The sequence below is a fragment of the Emys orbicularis genome, chromosome 6, assembly GCF_028017835.1.
Source record: "Emys orbicularis isolate rEmyOrb1 chromosome 6, rEmyOrb1.hap1, whole genome shotgun sequence".
NCBI lineage: Eukaryota > Metazoa > Chordata > Testudines > Emydidae > Emys > Emys orbicularis.
Window position 1 is genome coordinate 44075881 of NC_088688.1, and position 16330 is coordinate 44092210.

Sequence of the window (16330 nt, forward strand, 5' to 3'; positions counted from 1 at the left end):
TTGTGGCACCTTAGAGACTAACATTTATTTGGGCATAAGCTTTCGTGGGCTAAAACCCACTTCATCGGATGCATGCAGTGGAAAATACAGTAGGAAGATATATAGATATAGATATATATAGATATATACACACACACACACACACACATACATACACACACAGAGAACATGAAAAAATGGGTGTTGCCATCAATGTAGCGCAAGTAGAGTAGGGGCGTTAGGAGATGAGAGCTCAGGAAGCGTTGTTCTAAGTCAGCCATAAAAATGTTGGCATACTATGGGGCCATGTGGGTACCCATAGCAGTGCCCCTGACTTTAAGGTATACATTGTCCCCAAATGTGAAAAAGTTGTGGGTAAGGATGACGACATCATTATCTGGACCCATGGAAAAGAAGCCCTTGAGGAATTCCACCATGATTTCAACAATTTCCATCCCACCATCAACCTCAGCCTGGACCAGTCCACACAAGAGATCCACTTCCTTGACACTACAGTGCTAATAAGGGATGGTCACAAACACCACCCTATACCGGAAACCTACTGACCACTATACTTACCTACATGCCTCCAGCTTTCATCGAGACCACATCACACGATCCATGGTCTACAGCCAAGCTCTAAGATACAACCGCATTTGCTCCAATCCCTCAGACAGAGACAAACACCTACAAGCTCTCTATCAAGCGTTCTTAAAACTACAATACCCACCTGGTGAAGTGAAGAAACAGATTGACAGACACAGAAGAATACCCAGAAGTCACCTACTCCATGACAGGCCCAACAAAGAAAGTAGCAGAACGCCACTAGCCGTCACCTTCAGCCCCCAACTAAAACCTCTCCAGCGCATCATCAAGGATCTTCAACCTATCCTGAAGGACGATTCCTCACTCTCACAGATCTTGGGAGACAGGCTAGTCCTCGCTTACAGACAGCCCCCCAACCTGAAGCAAATATTCACCAGCAACCACACACCACACAACAAAAAACACTAACCCAGGAACCTATCCTTGCAACAAAGCCCGTTGCCAACTCTGTCCACATATCTATTCAAGGGACACCATCATAGGACCTAATCACATCAGCCACACCATCTGTGTGGTGGTGAGCCTTACAGAGGCTCGTTCACCTGCACATCTACCAATGTGATATATGCCATCATGTGCCAGCAATGCCACTCTGCCATGTACACTGGCCAAACCGGACAGTCTCTACACAAAAGAATAAATGGACACAAATCAGACGTCAAGAATTAGAACATTCAAAAACCAGTCGGAGAACACTTCAACCTCCCTGGTCACTCAATTACAGACCTAAAAGTCGCAATTCTCCAACAAAAAAACTTCAAAAAACAGACTCCAACGAGAAACTGCAGAACTGGAATTAATTTGCAAACTGGACACCACTAAAGTAGGCTTGAATAAAGAGTGGATGGGTGATTACACAAAGTAAAAACTATTTCCCCATGCTAATTTCCCCCCTACTGTTACTCACACCTTATCAACTGTTTGAAGTGGGCCATCCTGATTATCACTACAAAAGTTTTTTTCCTCCTGCTGATAACAGCCCACCTTAATTGATTAGTCTCTTTAGAGTTGGGTATGGCAACACCCATTTTTTCATGTTCTGTGTGTGTATATATATCTTCCTACTGTATTTTCCACTGCATACATCCGATAAGTGGGTTTTAGCCCACGAAACCTTATGCCCAAATAAACGTGTTAGTCTCTAAGGCACCACAAGTACTCCTTGTTCTTTTTGCTGATACAGACTAACACGGCTACCACTCTGAAATCTTTTCTGAAAGTTAATGATACACCAGTGATTATTATGATGATGATAATGATTAAATGTATGTATGTATGTATTAACACTATGTGAGGAAATATGAATACTTAATGATATTATGCTTTAAAGTCTGTGCCCAAACAGAAACAGGTTCCCTCTCAGCCAGGAGAGATGGCAGCTATCTACTGGTCTTCAATGAAATTAAGCAAAGCGTGACCAAAAAACTATAGAAGTGCCATTTATGTAAGCAGGGGGATGGGAAGTCCACAGGAAGGGAAGAACAGCATGAGGTCATCCTGCCTCTTGAAACAAGGTCACTCAAATTTGGAAGATATAAGCAAGGACAGAAGCCACCTTTGACATCCATCACTAGACAGACAAGGGAACAGCAGAGAAAGATGGGTCTTTCAACCAAGGTTGTATTGAAGTCTCTGGACACTGAAAATAAAGTGAGAAATCTGCTTAGGCCAAGATCTTTCACTCACAAAGACAAGTGAAGCCAGCACCCTGTGCTTCTGTGGAAGGTCCTGAGAGAAAGTCAGCCATGACTGGGAAGAAGGAAGACTGGTGTGAGGAACCATCTTGAACAAAGCCTGTGCCTTGCTAGTTTATCTTTTAGATGCCTGTTTTCCCTTTTGATTTGCTTGTAACCCTTTCTAACTTTATTTCTTTTACCTGGCATCACTTAAATGTATTAACAAGAGGACATAGGTTATTTTTTTTTTACTATAAACCAATTCTGTGCTGGGTTTGCAGGAAAGGATATATTTATTCCAATTAAATTAATAAACTGTGATGTGCTTTTGTTCCTTTAAAGAGACATACGGACCTTATTATTTCTCTGAACTGTCCAGGCGAGAGCTGGACATAGAGCACAAGATTTTGGGAAAATTTGGGACTGAGAGCATGTTGGGGTCACCTTGCTAGTTGTAACCAAGGCTGGTAGAAGCCAGAGTGGGTCTGTGGACAGGCTGCTCAGGTCAGACTTGCTGAACCAGGGCTGGCTGCATAGCACACAGACACTCAGGGTATGACCTGCATGCTTGCTGCTGACTCAATGTCCCAGGTAGTGAGTTACAGTGACAAAGCATTGAGAGGCACTAAGTGTTACAGGGTAAGAAGTGACAACCCCTCCCTGGTCTGAATTGCACATGCACAAACTTAAAATCTTTTCAACAGCCACATCCAGCAGGGCTGCACATGTGCCTGTGCTGCCTCATGCTCCTGTGCAACGGCCATGTCCCTCCCCCTCCCTCAGTTTCTCGTAATTCAAAGCCCTTGACTGCTGAGGACTCCAAAAGCAGGGATGGAGAATGGGTCATGGGACCCACACTTACCACAACATCTTAAAGACCACTGCTACTATAGAAAGGCAAGGGATGGTGGCACAAGGAGCGTCAGCTGAATCAGTTGAACAGAAATTGAAGTACAGCTTTCCCAAACTTGGCATCAGATCTAGCTAAATCCAGTGCATAATGCTTGACGTACATGAGTGGGTTGCTCTGTGCAACTACCTTGCAGATTTCAGTACATTTCAGAAGTAGGCTACAGATGTCACCTAGGCTCTGCTGGAGTGAGCCTTAATAATCATTAGGATAGGCACAACAGCCAGCTGGTAACACAATTAGATACAAAGACTACTTAAACGGATAATGGAGTGCATGAAGTAGCCTGTCCCTATAGCCACAAATAGAAAAGGAGACATTCTGAAAGATTTGGGCCTGTCAATGTAATATAGAAGAGCTCTGAATATGTCCAGAGTATGTACCTTTTTCTCCCCTGGTGTGGAGTTTCGGGAAGAACAGACATACATTAACGGATTGACTTAAATGGACCTCAGAAATCACTCTGAGAATGGATTTTGCAATGATGTATCAATACCACCTTGCCCATACAGAATGAGGTATACAGGTTGTCATAACTATAAAGGGAAGGGTAACAGCCCTCCTGTGTACAATACTATAAAATCCCTCCTGGCCAGAGACTCCAAAATCCTTTTACCTGTAAAGGGTTAAGAAGCTCAGGTAACCTGGCTGACACCTGACCCAACGGACCAATACAAGATACTTTCAAATCTTGGTGGGGGGAAGGCTTTTGTTTGTGCTCTTTGTTTTGGGGGAGTTCGCTCTTGGGACTAAGAGGGACCAGACATCAATCCATGCTCTCCAAATCTTTCTGAACAAGTCTCTCATATTTCAAACTTGTAAGTACCAGCCAGGCAAGGCGTGTTAGTTTTATCAACTTGTAAATGTACCTTTTACTAGGGTGTTTACCTCTGTTTGCTGTAACTTTGAACCTAAGGCTAGAGGAGGTTCCTCTGGGCTCTTTAAGTTTGATTACCCTGTAAAGTTATTTTCCATCCTGATTTTACAGAGATGATTTTTACCTTTTTCTTTAAGTAAAAGCCTTTTTAAGAACCTGATTGATTTTCCTTGGTTTTAGATCCAAGGGGGTTGGATCTTGATCCACCAGGAGTTGGTGGGAGAAAGGAGGGGGGATGGTTAATTTCTCCTTGTTTTAAGATCCAAGGGGTTTGGATCTGTATTCACCAGGGAATTGGTGAAGAGTCTCTCAAGGCTACCCAGGGAAGGGAATTAGCACATTGGGAGTGGTGGCAGTGGACCAGATCTAAGCTGGTAGTTAAGCTTAGAAGTTTTCATGCAAGCCCCCACATCTGTACTCTAAAGTTCAGAGTGGGGAAGGAGCCTTGACACAGGTGTTCTGACATGAGTGCCTGACACTCTCTCACTGTTCTGGCCAAATTGATGACCACCAAAAAGACTGTTTTGAGAGTAAGACTGTAGATGGAGCTCTCTGAGAGGGGTTTGAAGGGAAGCTCCATAAGCTTTGAAAGGACAACGTTGAGGTTCCACATGGAAGCAGGTTCTCTAACCAGTAGATAAGTAAGCATTAGTCTCAAGAAATTTGGATACCATTAGACGAGAGAAGATGGAGAGCAATTTTATCACAGACCAGAACCCCACTGTGCTAGGTGCTGTACAAACAGACATTCCCTGCCCCCAAAGAGGTTACAATCCAAGTATAAGGCAAAAGACAACAGAGAATAGAGGCAGATAGGAAGTACAAGGAAACAGTCAGTATTGGTCAGCAGGATAGGTAGTGGTCTCAGCACACCTGCAGCATAACAATTGCCAAGTTTTGTGTAGGCCTCATGGCAAGGTAGAATTTTAAGGCCGGTTTTGAAGGAGGATAATGAGTTAGTTTTGCAGATGTTTATGGTAAGCTCTTCCCAAGCATGAGCGGCAGCATGGGAGAAGGATGAAGGTGCTTGTTTTCTTAGTACATGGGATGAGGCTCTGCATTTCTGAACACGTGGAGGAGTAGATCGCAGCAGCGCCAGTAAGGCCAAGGTGACAGATTATAAGGGTACTGGCCCAATTACAGTTCTCCTGTCCACTGCCAGTCACATATCAGTGCCCAGTACAGAAAGAAACCTAGAGGGAACTCTGGGAACATTCTGACCCACTAGGGAGGATTCCCTAATTGAAGTAGGGAAGAAAGAGTGGCTTGGAGATGGCAAAGAGGAGTATCTCTCTTTCAAAGGCTTCTTCTCCCCACTGGAACCAAGGTTATGGTGCCTGGTTACAGGGAGGCACTTACCATGGATAGGCTCCTCAACTCTGGGTTGGAGGATTTCTCTTCCCCAGGGTAAGACATGACTTTCATGGATTGCTCAAGTAGAAGTAATTTGAGCCTGATGTGTCTCAGTTTTTGAGTGCAGGATGAGAAGTTGCAGCAGAAAAAAAACACTTGCTGGGGACGTCCCTGTCCCTGAAGTGGAAGAGACATCTGCTGAGCCCATCAATGAAGAGCATATGACCATATGAAAGATAGGGTTTAAACCCTGTGGGTTTAGAGTTTGTAATGATGACAGTTGGTGCAAAATGCCTTGCCCTACTCTACAGGGGGCATATGGGGCAAGTACCCATTTTTTTTAAACATCCAAGTCAAAGATAACGAGAAGTGAAGAAGAGTTTCTTCACAAAACAAAGTTTGAAGCTCAAGAAGTGTAGTGGGTTGAACATTTGCTAGGTTCCATTTTGCTGCCACAGACAGTAAGAGGCAACTGAGGGAGGGTTGCAGACATTCTGTCCTTTATGTCTTGGTATGGGAACATGAGATGGCACAGGGGGCATGTGAAGCACCGACAGATACTGCTATTCAAAAGATTCTGAGCTTGTGTATGTGAGGCACATTCACATCTACAGTGGGATCCACACTGCCACACTCAAAGAAATCATGAATTAATTCTTTACAACAGTTAAACACTTAAAAGATGAAAACATCTTGAATTTTTTCCCCTTTGAATTTTATCCTGCAATGAAGTAACTATTAACTAGAGCTGTTTGAGAATTTTTTCCTAAGATGTCGTTTCTTTGGAAAAATGCCAATTTTTGCAGGACTGCACCAGCAACTACACTTTTGGTGGGAAAGATGCCTCAGGTCAAAACTAGAAACCACCCCCCACCTCAGAATAGCCCAGTCGTTACGGCCCTCACCTGGGAAGTCGGATGTACAGGTTCTAGTTTCTGCTCTGCCTGATTTGGGGCACGGGCTTAAACATGGGTCTTCCACATCCCAGGCGAATGTTCTAGCTACCAGGCTATTTACTACTCTGTAGTGGATGACTCACTCTCTTCTGTTTGACCTATTCCACTTTGCATAAATAAGTAAATATTCAATAGATCAGAGATAGAGTTCGATTCTCTGTCTCTGTAGTTAGAATATTCACCTGGAATGACTTGAACCTGAATATCCACTTCCTAGGTGAGCCCCCTAACCACAGGAATACTAGCTATTCTGGGGTGGGAGCGCTCACTGATTTTTCACAAAAGATTTCAAAAGGTCTCTGATATGTCCCAATGTGGAACTGGAAATTTTTCAAAATCTCAAAAATGTTTGCAGGATGAGAAAAGGTTCTCGCCCAGATCTACTATTAACTAAGGCCTTTAAGAGACAAAACGCTGTGTACATGATATGTGATGTGGTGCTGCTATTTATTCACATCATAAAAACTCAGCCACTCCAGTTGCGAGAATTGCTTAAGGCCAGGAAGGAGATAAGCTGACATTATCACTGCGCTAGCTGACAAGATCTATGATCTGACTACAGTACATGTCACAAAGAAGAAGCATGATTTTAATGGGACTACTCAAGTGCAAAGTACATGTTTAAGAACTTTACTCTATCAGGCCTAAGAAAGGATGTTAATTTAAGGTACTTGCCTGACTTTATCCCTGAACTTCACTATTGGCACTTTTGCTCGAATCAGCTGAGGTCTTTCAATGTAGTTTGCTGAAAGGGAGGAAAAATATATTCAGTGAACTGTCAGGCAAGATGCTGACTGTAAGAAAACTGGATCCTAAAGTGGAAGTCAAATTGTTCACATTTAGTAAATAGGAGCTGACTAGTGAACTTAGCTAAAGTGATTTAATGAAGTCCAATATGAACTTTTGCAGTAAACCTAGAAGAACTACTAACTAAAATACAATCTAGGTGATAAGAAAAAATTAAAGTTAACTTCATTTCTACTGTGAAAAAACCATTGGTGGAAGGTTATTCAATGGGACATGAGCTATAAGCAGATTAATCCTAAAGAGAACAATTCTTCAAATGCTACATTGAATAGTCCTTGCTCACATGAAAAGGACCATCAAAGTCAATGAAACTGCTTATATTAGTGCTATTTACTTTGTAAGAGGTACAAAACCAGACCTAAAACTTGGAAGCCAGACCCACAGTCTGCTGATATACAGCAAAACAGACTAGCACTGAGCTGTGGGTGTGAGATGTAACTAGCCTGTCTAATTTTTAATCATTTGCCTTAGTACTTAGGATTTTTTAATCTACATTTTGTTAGATTAGTACTTTGATTTTGTCTTAACGCAAGAATTGTATCTTTATTATACATACATACTGTACTTAAAACTCTCGGCAGGAACTGTTAATTTGGTTAATTGACTCTGTTCTAAGAAAGATGTTCCCTAGCATTCTATCAACATAGAAGACAAATTATTGTTATTTTTGTAATTAGGACAACTCTTTCCATCAAAGGGTATGAGGGGGGATGGACCACACCTGCACTTTGTTTTTCGGGAGCTAGGACATATCTTCCCAGAGGCATATCTCACTCAGCGATAATCAGGAGAGACAGAGAGAGAAAAGCGGAGTCCAAAGGAGCTTAACCATTATGGAGAACCATCAGGGAACAGAGCTTTTAATAGTCTTCACTATGTTAGCAAAATTTGGGACCACTTGAACTTTGCATGCTTTCTGTATCAGACACATAACATTTTATTTTCCCTTTTCACTACTGTAAATTAAGCCAGAAGTAGAAAGTATAAGGAAAATAAGACCACATTAAATTAACTTACTCCTCACTATAATACTATTTTGTATTTCTCTCAAAGTAGTGAATATAGATTAAGCAGTTTATCATCATGTTTACAGTCAGGTTCTCAGTAACCTAAAGATATAAGGTTTGGGTTGCAAGCACTAGAGGGGAATATTAGTTTATTAAAAATAATCTTCCCAGTGAAATTTAAAAAGTCATGTCTATCTGATTTTAGAATCTGCAAAGGCCTTTCCAACTTCTGTACCACTTACCCCTTCTGATAAGATACTGTATATTATGTGATATTTTTATCCCACATGATTGGAATCTAGACAACATACACATATAAAGGTAGCTTTAATGAACTATCCATTTTGCCTCCAGAATTACAAACACTGTTACCAATTGTCTGAGACTTACAAAGTTTAGTACAGAAGAGTTTTTGGACTAAGCTGAGTATATGCCTTGCTTCAGTCTTCTGATTTACCTGAAATATGAAATTTAAGATACAGAACATAAGTACGTGACTTTCTCTTTCCCTACTTGTACAATATTTACAGTGAATGGAAAAAATCTGATATTTTAGGAGATGAGCATGTAAAAACCTATCAGCATTCAGGAAGTTTATCAAAGCCTTCATAATATTTTCTTTAGCAACAGCTAAAATATTTCATACTGAGTACTGCTTATTATGCATCATAGTCACACCAGAGAACAACTATGACAGGAAGCTAACCCATATCTGAAGAAACTGGAGTTTTGCAACCTTCGCTTTAATTGGTGTTACTTACAAGAATACTCCAGAATCCTCTACTTAAGACTTAGTTTTACTATTCCTTTTCTCTGAACTTAACACAGTTCCCTGTATTTAGTTTCCTCTCACTATATGTAGTAAAGTACAATAAGTACATTTTAGTGATGATATATTGCATAATAAGTTTTCTTACTGTGGCAACTCAGTAAAATTACTGAGTCTCTATTCCCTCTTAAAAAGTTCACATTCTCTGTTTTTTTCTCAATAGGATTTTGTATCACGGAAAGTTTGTCTTTGCTGTCTCATAATAATGCAAATAGCTGTCACCACTATATGTAACCTGGACTTTAAGTCATTTTCACCTTTGAGAACTTTTTTCCTATTGAAGTAAAGTACGCATATTGAAAAATCTAAGACATGGAAGGTATAGCAATATTCGCTATTTCTGCCTTACTTGATGTGGCAACTAAGAAAAAAACATTACTTATTAGAACTATCAGTCTTGTGCCTTTAAAAAAAGGAAGAAGAGCACAGAACTGGGAAACAGGATACTTGGGTTGTATTCCCAGCTGTGTCACAGATTTCCCAGCGTGACCTTGGGCAACTAACTCATCCCTCTGTGTTTCAGTTCTGCCCATTTGTAAAATTAAGATAATTACTTTACAGGGCTGTTGCATGAAGCTATATTAAGATTTGTAAAGTATTCTGAGAGCCACAGATCAAAGCTCTAGCAATGTGAAATATAATTGTTAAATAGAAGGTTTTGACACCCCCTGTATACACCTCTCAATTTCTTACATGGGTGGATTCCAAAAACAGACAATCCACTAAACAAAAACCACATTTTTCAAGGTAATATCTTGAAAGGGACAATTTGCTTTATTACAGAGTTCACTGTATGAACAGTCTTCCCATTTTAACATGTTTTTTAAAGCAACTTACTGGCTCCTCTTTAACCACCAGGCACAGGTCACCATCACTGCTACGAGTACCAAATCCATTCAGTGAGGATCCAACCAAGAAGAGTCTGCTCTCTGTAGCAACAGAACCATAGAATGAAGCTTGAGGACTTTTCTTAGCTCGAACAAAATCATGTATCTGAATATTCAAATATGTACTAAAAGCCTAAAATAACATACGTGGAAAAATTCGCTGAATTTCCTTCTGGAGTTCCGTTCGGCAGAGCTCTTTTTTGTTCAAGTCGCAGGTTTGTTGCTGACACGCTTGAAACAACTCCAGAACCTGTTGACTTAACTTAACACCCCCCCCCACAAAAAAAACTTTTATAATGGGCAAAAAATACAGATAATGGGTGAAAAATTCCTGTGAAAAATACAGTTATATGAAAAACGGAAGACAGAATACATCATAATTAAGAGGCAATAACATACATATAATATATATGTCTATATTAGCTTCCAAAGTCTATTCACTCTTAGAGCCTTATCCAGCTCAAATTCACCTTAATCACCCACACAAGACTGATTTGGCCAACATGTGGAGAGAGGCTATCTATCCACAGCAGGCCAATTTCCATCTTCAGCCAGGCAATATCTGCAACCTTCCAAGCAAAGAGCAGCCCTAAAGGCTACAAATATTTTCTACTGACTCAAACAAATAGGAAATTTAAAGTTATCAATGTCAGGAAAAAAACAAATATTAAAAAAAACTGTTTTGAAGACAGTTTGCATGAGAGGAAAAATCAAGACACTAGCTATCTGGCAGAAAAATTCTGGTTTTATTTGGAAACAAGCATAATTAGTTTTTCTTAATCTACTGTATAGCTATGCATTATAATAATCATCATCATCTTGAGGTAAATATTTTCACAGTAGTATAACAAGACCTTATTAAAATATATTCTTGACCTTATTAAAAATGAAAATTCTAACATGGCACTTCCCTGTTATTTGTTACATAATGCACTACAGTCTTTCAATTTCAAAAGAAAAGGCTGCAGCAGGCTTTGTTCTTATTTTGTGGCTCTGAAAACATTATATCCAGAGGTGGTGCTAGCTCACTGGGGGCCCTAAGCAGGAATATTTTTGCCACCCCCAAACACATACTGAAAAGTGAATAGGTGGCACCCTTGAGCTGCTCGGGACCCTAAGCAATTGCTTAGTCTGCTTATGCCTACCACCGGCTCTGATTATATCCACTATGCCCCTCCTCCCACACATCCTAGAAAATGCAGGATACAGCAAAAAGAGCTTTTTCCTCCCTTACACATCCCCAGAACTGGAATGATAAATTCTCCCTCACTTCCTCCCGGTTTGGGTAGAGAGGCTTCTCTACAGCTCTCTCATTACACTACAAAGGGAGCCATCTCCCATGCTACTGGTCTTTTTCCTTATTAGTCCTATCTCTGCTGTTTCACAGGTGATGCAACAAATGGAGACCCCTATGATTTGCACTCTGCCTGACCCATATGCAGATTTCATGAGATCCACATGTAGGAAGAAAACAGGGAGGTAGCGTTGAGCTAGAGACATTCTCTGCCCCTTGCAAGAACACACCCCAGCAGCCATGTTTGTTAAACCCAGCGGCAGATGCTGCCATAGAATCCCAAAAAAAGTTTTCTTGGCAACCTGAGAGACAAGGGTCTCCCTACTAGCTGGAGAACAGACTTAAATTAGTTAATGTTTGTAAGTGCTCTGTAAAAGCATCATGCAAGTGACAAGTAGTAGTATAACTAGCTCATTTAAATTTGTTAATAGATCATAGACGATTAGAGTTGAAAGAGACCTCAGGAGGTCATCCAGTCCAACCCCCTGCTCAAAGCAGGACCAAACCCAACTAAATCATTCCAGCCTGGGCTTTGTCAAGCCAGGCCTTAAAAACCTCTAAGGATGGAGATTCCACCATCTCCCTAGGTAACCCTTTTTAAAACAGAGTGGTGTCTTACCTTTAATACTTAAGAAAAATCACTAGCATTAAATGTTTTCTTTACACTTTTTTCATATAAATGATAAAATATGAACATCTCACAAGAAGAAAGTAAAACTCAGGCCTGTGTTAGCATTACCTTATCTTTGGCCACAGGGAGCGTGGTTTCTATAGGGTCTGGAAATGGAGCATCTCGCAAAGGTGGAACACATCCAGTCAAATCTGGTATGTAATGTGCATGAAACAATGGTGAAGGAATTGATCCGGGGAATGAGTATCTGCGTTCTTCTGGTAAAGGCACTGTTTGGTTAACTAGAGTTGACTCACAATGAGGTGAATGAAACCGCTGACGTTTGACATCATAAGGAACATTTTGTTCACTTAGCCTCCTGCAAAAAACAAAGACAGTATCCCTCCAGTTTGTAATTTAAACATGTACCAACATCCAATAATGAATTACTTAAAGTAGAGCCTGAAGTACAAATACTAACAGTTAATTACAGTGAATATTTCAGCAAAACCAAGTTTTTTTAAAAAAACAAAAAGGTACGCCCATCCTAGATACTAAGTAAATCAAAATCTTGAATGGAGAACATAAGAGAATGGATAGCCGCTGAAGTGCAGTCAACTCTGAAGTGCAATGCACCATCAGCTGCTTAGTGGCACAATTTACATTATACAACAGTAAAATGAATACCATCATCAACTGAAACTAAATGGTGAATTTGGTTAGGCAAAAATATAACTAACCAAGCTGAAGTCTGGTCAGACTATTTTTATGAAAATACTATACTTTTTTTTCTGAAATACTCACTACTGAAAAGTGTGAGTTTGTAAATTACATCAACATTGGTGCAGTGAAAAGTTGTGTCCAGTATGTATACCCAGTGACAAATTTGATAAATTCAAGGGTGGGAAGGGGAGAAAGAAAGAAACTTACCACAATAGCCACTCAAAATGTAGAATTTGTCTGTGTAGGTTTAGATTGTACAGACAGTAAAATGTGTAATCTGGGCAAAAAAGAACCACTATTCATTTGGCAAATATTTATAGTTTAATGCATTCATCAATGTGGCTCAAAGTTAACGTGTCCGTTTCAAACACAAACAATATAATTGAGCATGATCTTATTAGCTTTAGAAATCTAAATATACTTTATGATGTGATGTTGTGGTCTTACATTCGTCTTGGCATTTCAAACTCCCATTGTGATAAAGCTGTATTAGATGTTAGAGTCTATACATTTTACTTTCAAACAGCTGTCGTACAGAAGAGGATGCTCTAGTTTTGTATACAAAGAAAACATGAATATAAAAGAAAAGTATATTTATTCTTTACAAAAATGCACCATGAACGAACTTTTCTTTTAAAAAAATAAACCTGTTTAAAATAAAAATTTGAAATTTGAGAAACTGATTGGGAATTTTAAAAACAGATATGTTGATTTCCTCTTCCAATCTATGAGTAAAAATCAGGTGGAAGAGGATGAGATATACAAATTCTAAAAACAAAGGACATGGGGACAGATTTTCAAAGATATTTAGACACCTACAGATGCAGATGTTTGCCAAAGGGATTTTCAAAAGGTGTCTATCTGCATTTTTAGACACCTAAATACCTTTGCTTCTGGTCACCATGGCCAGATTTTTAAATCTGTCAATTTGTTAGCTACAGTTAATGCTTCCTTTGTTTAATAAATAATCAGTTTAAATGCAAAAACATGTTTTGATTATTTTTTCCTTATGTATCCTATTTTTGCACATTTACTTGAATTCCAATTTCCATCTAAATCCAGCTTGACACAACACTGAGTAAAACCCAGTTTCCATCTGGAATTTCCCTTTCAGAAAAACCTAAGACAACTGAGAGGGACACAAAGTTAAGTGTAAGTTTGTTTGTTTATTGTAGAATAGCCACAACTTGCTTACAAAATTCCAAAAAGAAAGAATCTTACTTGTTTTTATATATATATATAAAAATAAAATAAAAGTTATAAAGGCTAAATTTAATTAATACTGTACTTCAAACACGCTCTCAGATGCAGAGGCAAACAAACTGCAAACTTCCTGTTTTCTATGTCACAGAAACATCATAATCTCCATACAATGTACATTGAAAAAGCAGTTTTACTCAACTTGAATTTTTACTTCCTCATAATTTTTAATCAAATTACTGACACTAATCTACTTCAAGTTAAACACATGTGTGTGTTTGTTTATACAGAATCAGGGCCCTGATTTGCAAGTCAGATGGCGGAGGGGCCACTAGTAATTGAAAAGGAAATAAAAGAGCAGTATATGCCAAGCACTTTTCTACTACAGCTAATATTGTCACAAGCAGGTGTATGAATGCTTAAAAATGCTGCTATGCATGCACTTGGACCTACTTGATCAGAAACTTCTTATTCAATATTCCTGATTCTAGACAATTTTAAATAAAAATTGCAAATTGATCTCACCATCAAGTCTCTCAGAAAATCACCTTTTTGTGCATTACAAGCATAAGTAATTATATACTAACAAATACTTACTTCCTGCCTCGGAATAATGTGGGGGCAGCTGATGTAGGTCCTGAGCTGCCATTTCCATACGTCAATGGCTGTGGCGAAACAGCTGGAATAGTTGAAAGGTTCCCACTCAAGAGAGCTCTAGAAAGACTGCAGTACACAATTATTATTCAGAATATTTTTTTACACTTTTCAACAAAAAAATTAAGCAGAAAACCCCAACTATAACCTATTTGTTAGAAGTAGTATGTCTATTCTTTATATTTGAAAGGGGGAGGAGGAGAATACTTTTCACAGGATGAAATTGACTAGAAGAAAAAAATGAGGTAGTCACTGTGCAGAGTACAAATACAAAAGGAACTTTGCAAACTCACTCAAAAACAACACTTAGTGTTAACATGAATTTCTCAAGAGAACATTCATGCTTTAAAACTTAACCTCAGCCAAATGTTCCTTTCCCTTATTCATCTCCTCCGTTGACTCTCCACCCCCACCCATTCTCAATTTAAGATCCTCAAAGACCCACTGTGGATTACTAGCTCCCACTGCTGTGATGCATCATGTATTGCGCTGGTGTGTATTTCATCCACCACTGAACAGTAATGGAATATGCAGGCCACCAAGAGAGGTAATGCAAATCCATGTTTAGAAATTGATAAATTTCTAAACAAAATTAAAATATTTTTTATGCCAAAGTATAAAATATTGGAAAAATATATCCTTCCAGTGATAAATAGAAATTACTTTCCTTCAAAGGAAGATAAATTTTGGGCCTGATTTGACAGTGACATTTGTTAATTCTCTGAGAATTAGCTTCATTTGATTCCTCCCTCCAACCGAGATCAGTTTTAAAAAAAAAAAAAAAAGCTCAGGCCTTTCAGGAACCATTTCCCACTCTGAAATTCTACTGTACTTACGCTGCATTCTGAAAGTTGAACCGAGCATCAACAATTTGCTGATGAGAGAGAAGAGTGGGTGGTATGTTCAGAGGAAGCTCATTGAAGAAATTATTGTGCTGCTGATGTTTTGGAAGAAAGGGTGGACGACCCAAGTTGGAGGAATTTGGGAACATGCTCTTCTTCACTGAAAGTGAACATGTATTCTTCTACCTAGATCAACATTTTAAAAAAATCCTGAAATTAGGCAGCTAACAAAATACTAATTATGTACTTCTTTTCAAATCATGCATTAATTTAACTATTTTGCCACTGAACAACTAGAATAATCAAACAGATTCCTAGAAGTCACCTTAGATTTTCTCAGCCTTATCCTATGGGTATTTTATCACCTCTGAGAAGACACTGTGTAAAACAAAATCATTTTAACAAGTAGTTACCTTGATTTAGCAAATTCTTTTAAAGGGAAATTTTGATTAATTCCCCATATCTAATTTTTGTTTAAAATGTTTTATAAAACCTAAGGTAGGCGTTTCCACTGTCTTGTTGAAAATTGATTTCCATGTAAATAGTCTACTTGGAGTTAAACATTTCTAGGCAATACTCCAAAAGAAACAAAAAAGTACTCAGTTACGACATAAGAACCAGAAGGTGCAACGGACCATAAAATAAAACAAAACTAGTATATTATCGTGTTCAAGATGAATAATATGCAAAAAGTAAGCAGCCAACATTAATGGTGAAATGTAATTTAGAGTTTTAAAATGATTTCAGTTTCAACAATATAACTGAGTTCAGTGGAACTATTCACATGCATAAAGTTACTCATATGCATGTTTACAGGATAGAGTTCTAAGGCAGAGGTTCTCAAACTGTGGTCCGTGGACCACCAGTGGTATGTGAGCTCCATTCAGGTGGTCCGCGGATAGTTCCCTCTAAGGTGCGTGCATGGGCGGCCGCACACAAGAGAATGAAGGGCCACCCACCTAATTAGTGGAGCCGCGCAGGCGTGGCTCCACTAATTAGATGCCTGGACCCTGGAGGAGACACACATGTAAGGTGAAGTGGCGGCCTTGGGGGGGAATAGAGGGTAGGTGGGAGGGGACAGTGGGGTGAGATGAGGGGGTGGGGGAGAATTTGGGACGTG

General features: G+C 39.3%; 1 protein-coding gene across 1 annotated transcript in view; it reads right to left on the reverse strand.

Annotated features, from left to right (window-relative positions):
* The window catches only part of TENT2 (terminal nucleotidyltransferase 2), a 75535-nt gene that overhangs the window by 51093 nt on the left and 8112 nt on the right, over window positions 1-16330 (reverse strand). Inside the window, exons 2-8 of the mRNA XM_065406097.1 lie at window positions 15205-15396; window positions 14312-14437; window positions 11921-12170; window positions 10035-10149; window positions 9838-9929; window positions 8562-8628; window positions 7033-7102 (exon numbers count right to left, since the gene is read on the reverse strand). Coding sequence (XP_065262169.1) covers window positions 7033-7102; window positions 8562-8628; window positions 9838-9929; window positions 10035-10149; window positions 11921-12170; window positions 14312-14437; window positions 15205-15359 — 875 coding nt within the window. The 5' untranslated portion in view covers window positions 15360-15396. The remainder of the gene's footprint in view (window positions 1-7032; window positions 7103-8561; window positions 8629-9837; window positions 9930-10034; window positions 10150-11920; window positions 12171-14311; window positions 14438-15204; window positions 15397-16330) is intronic.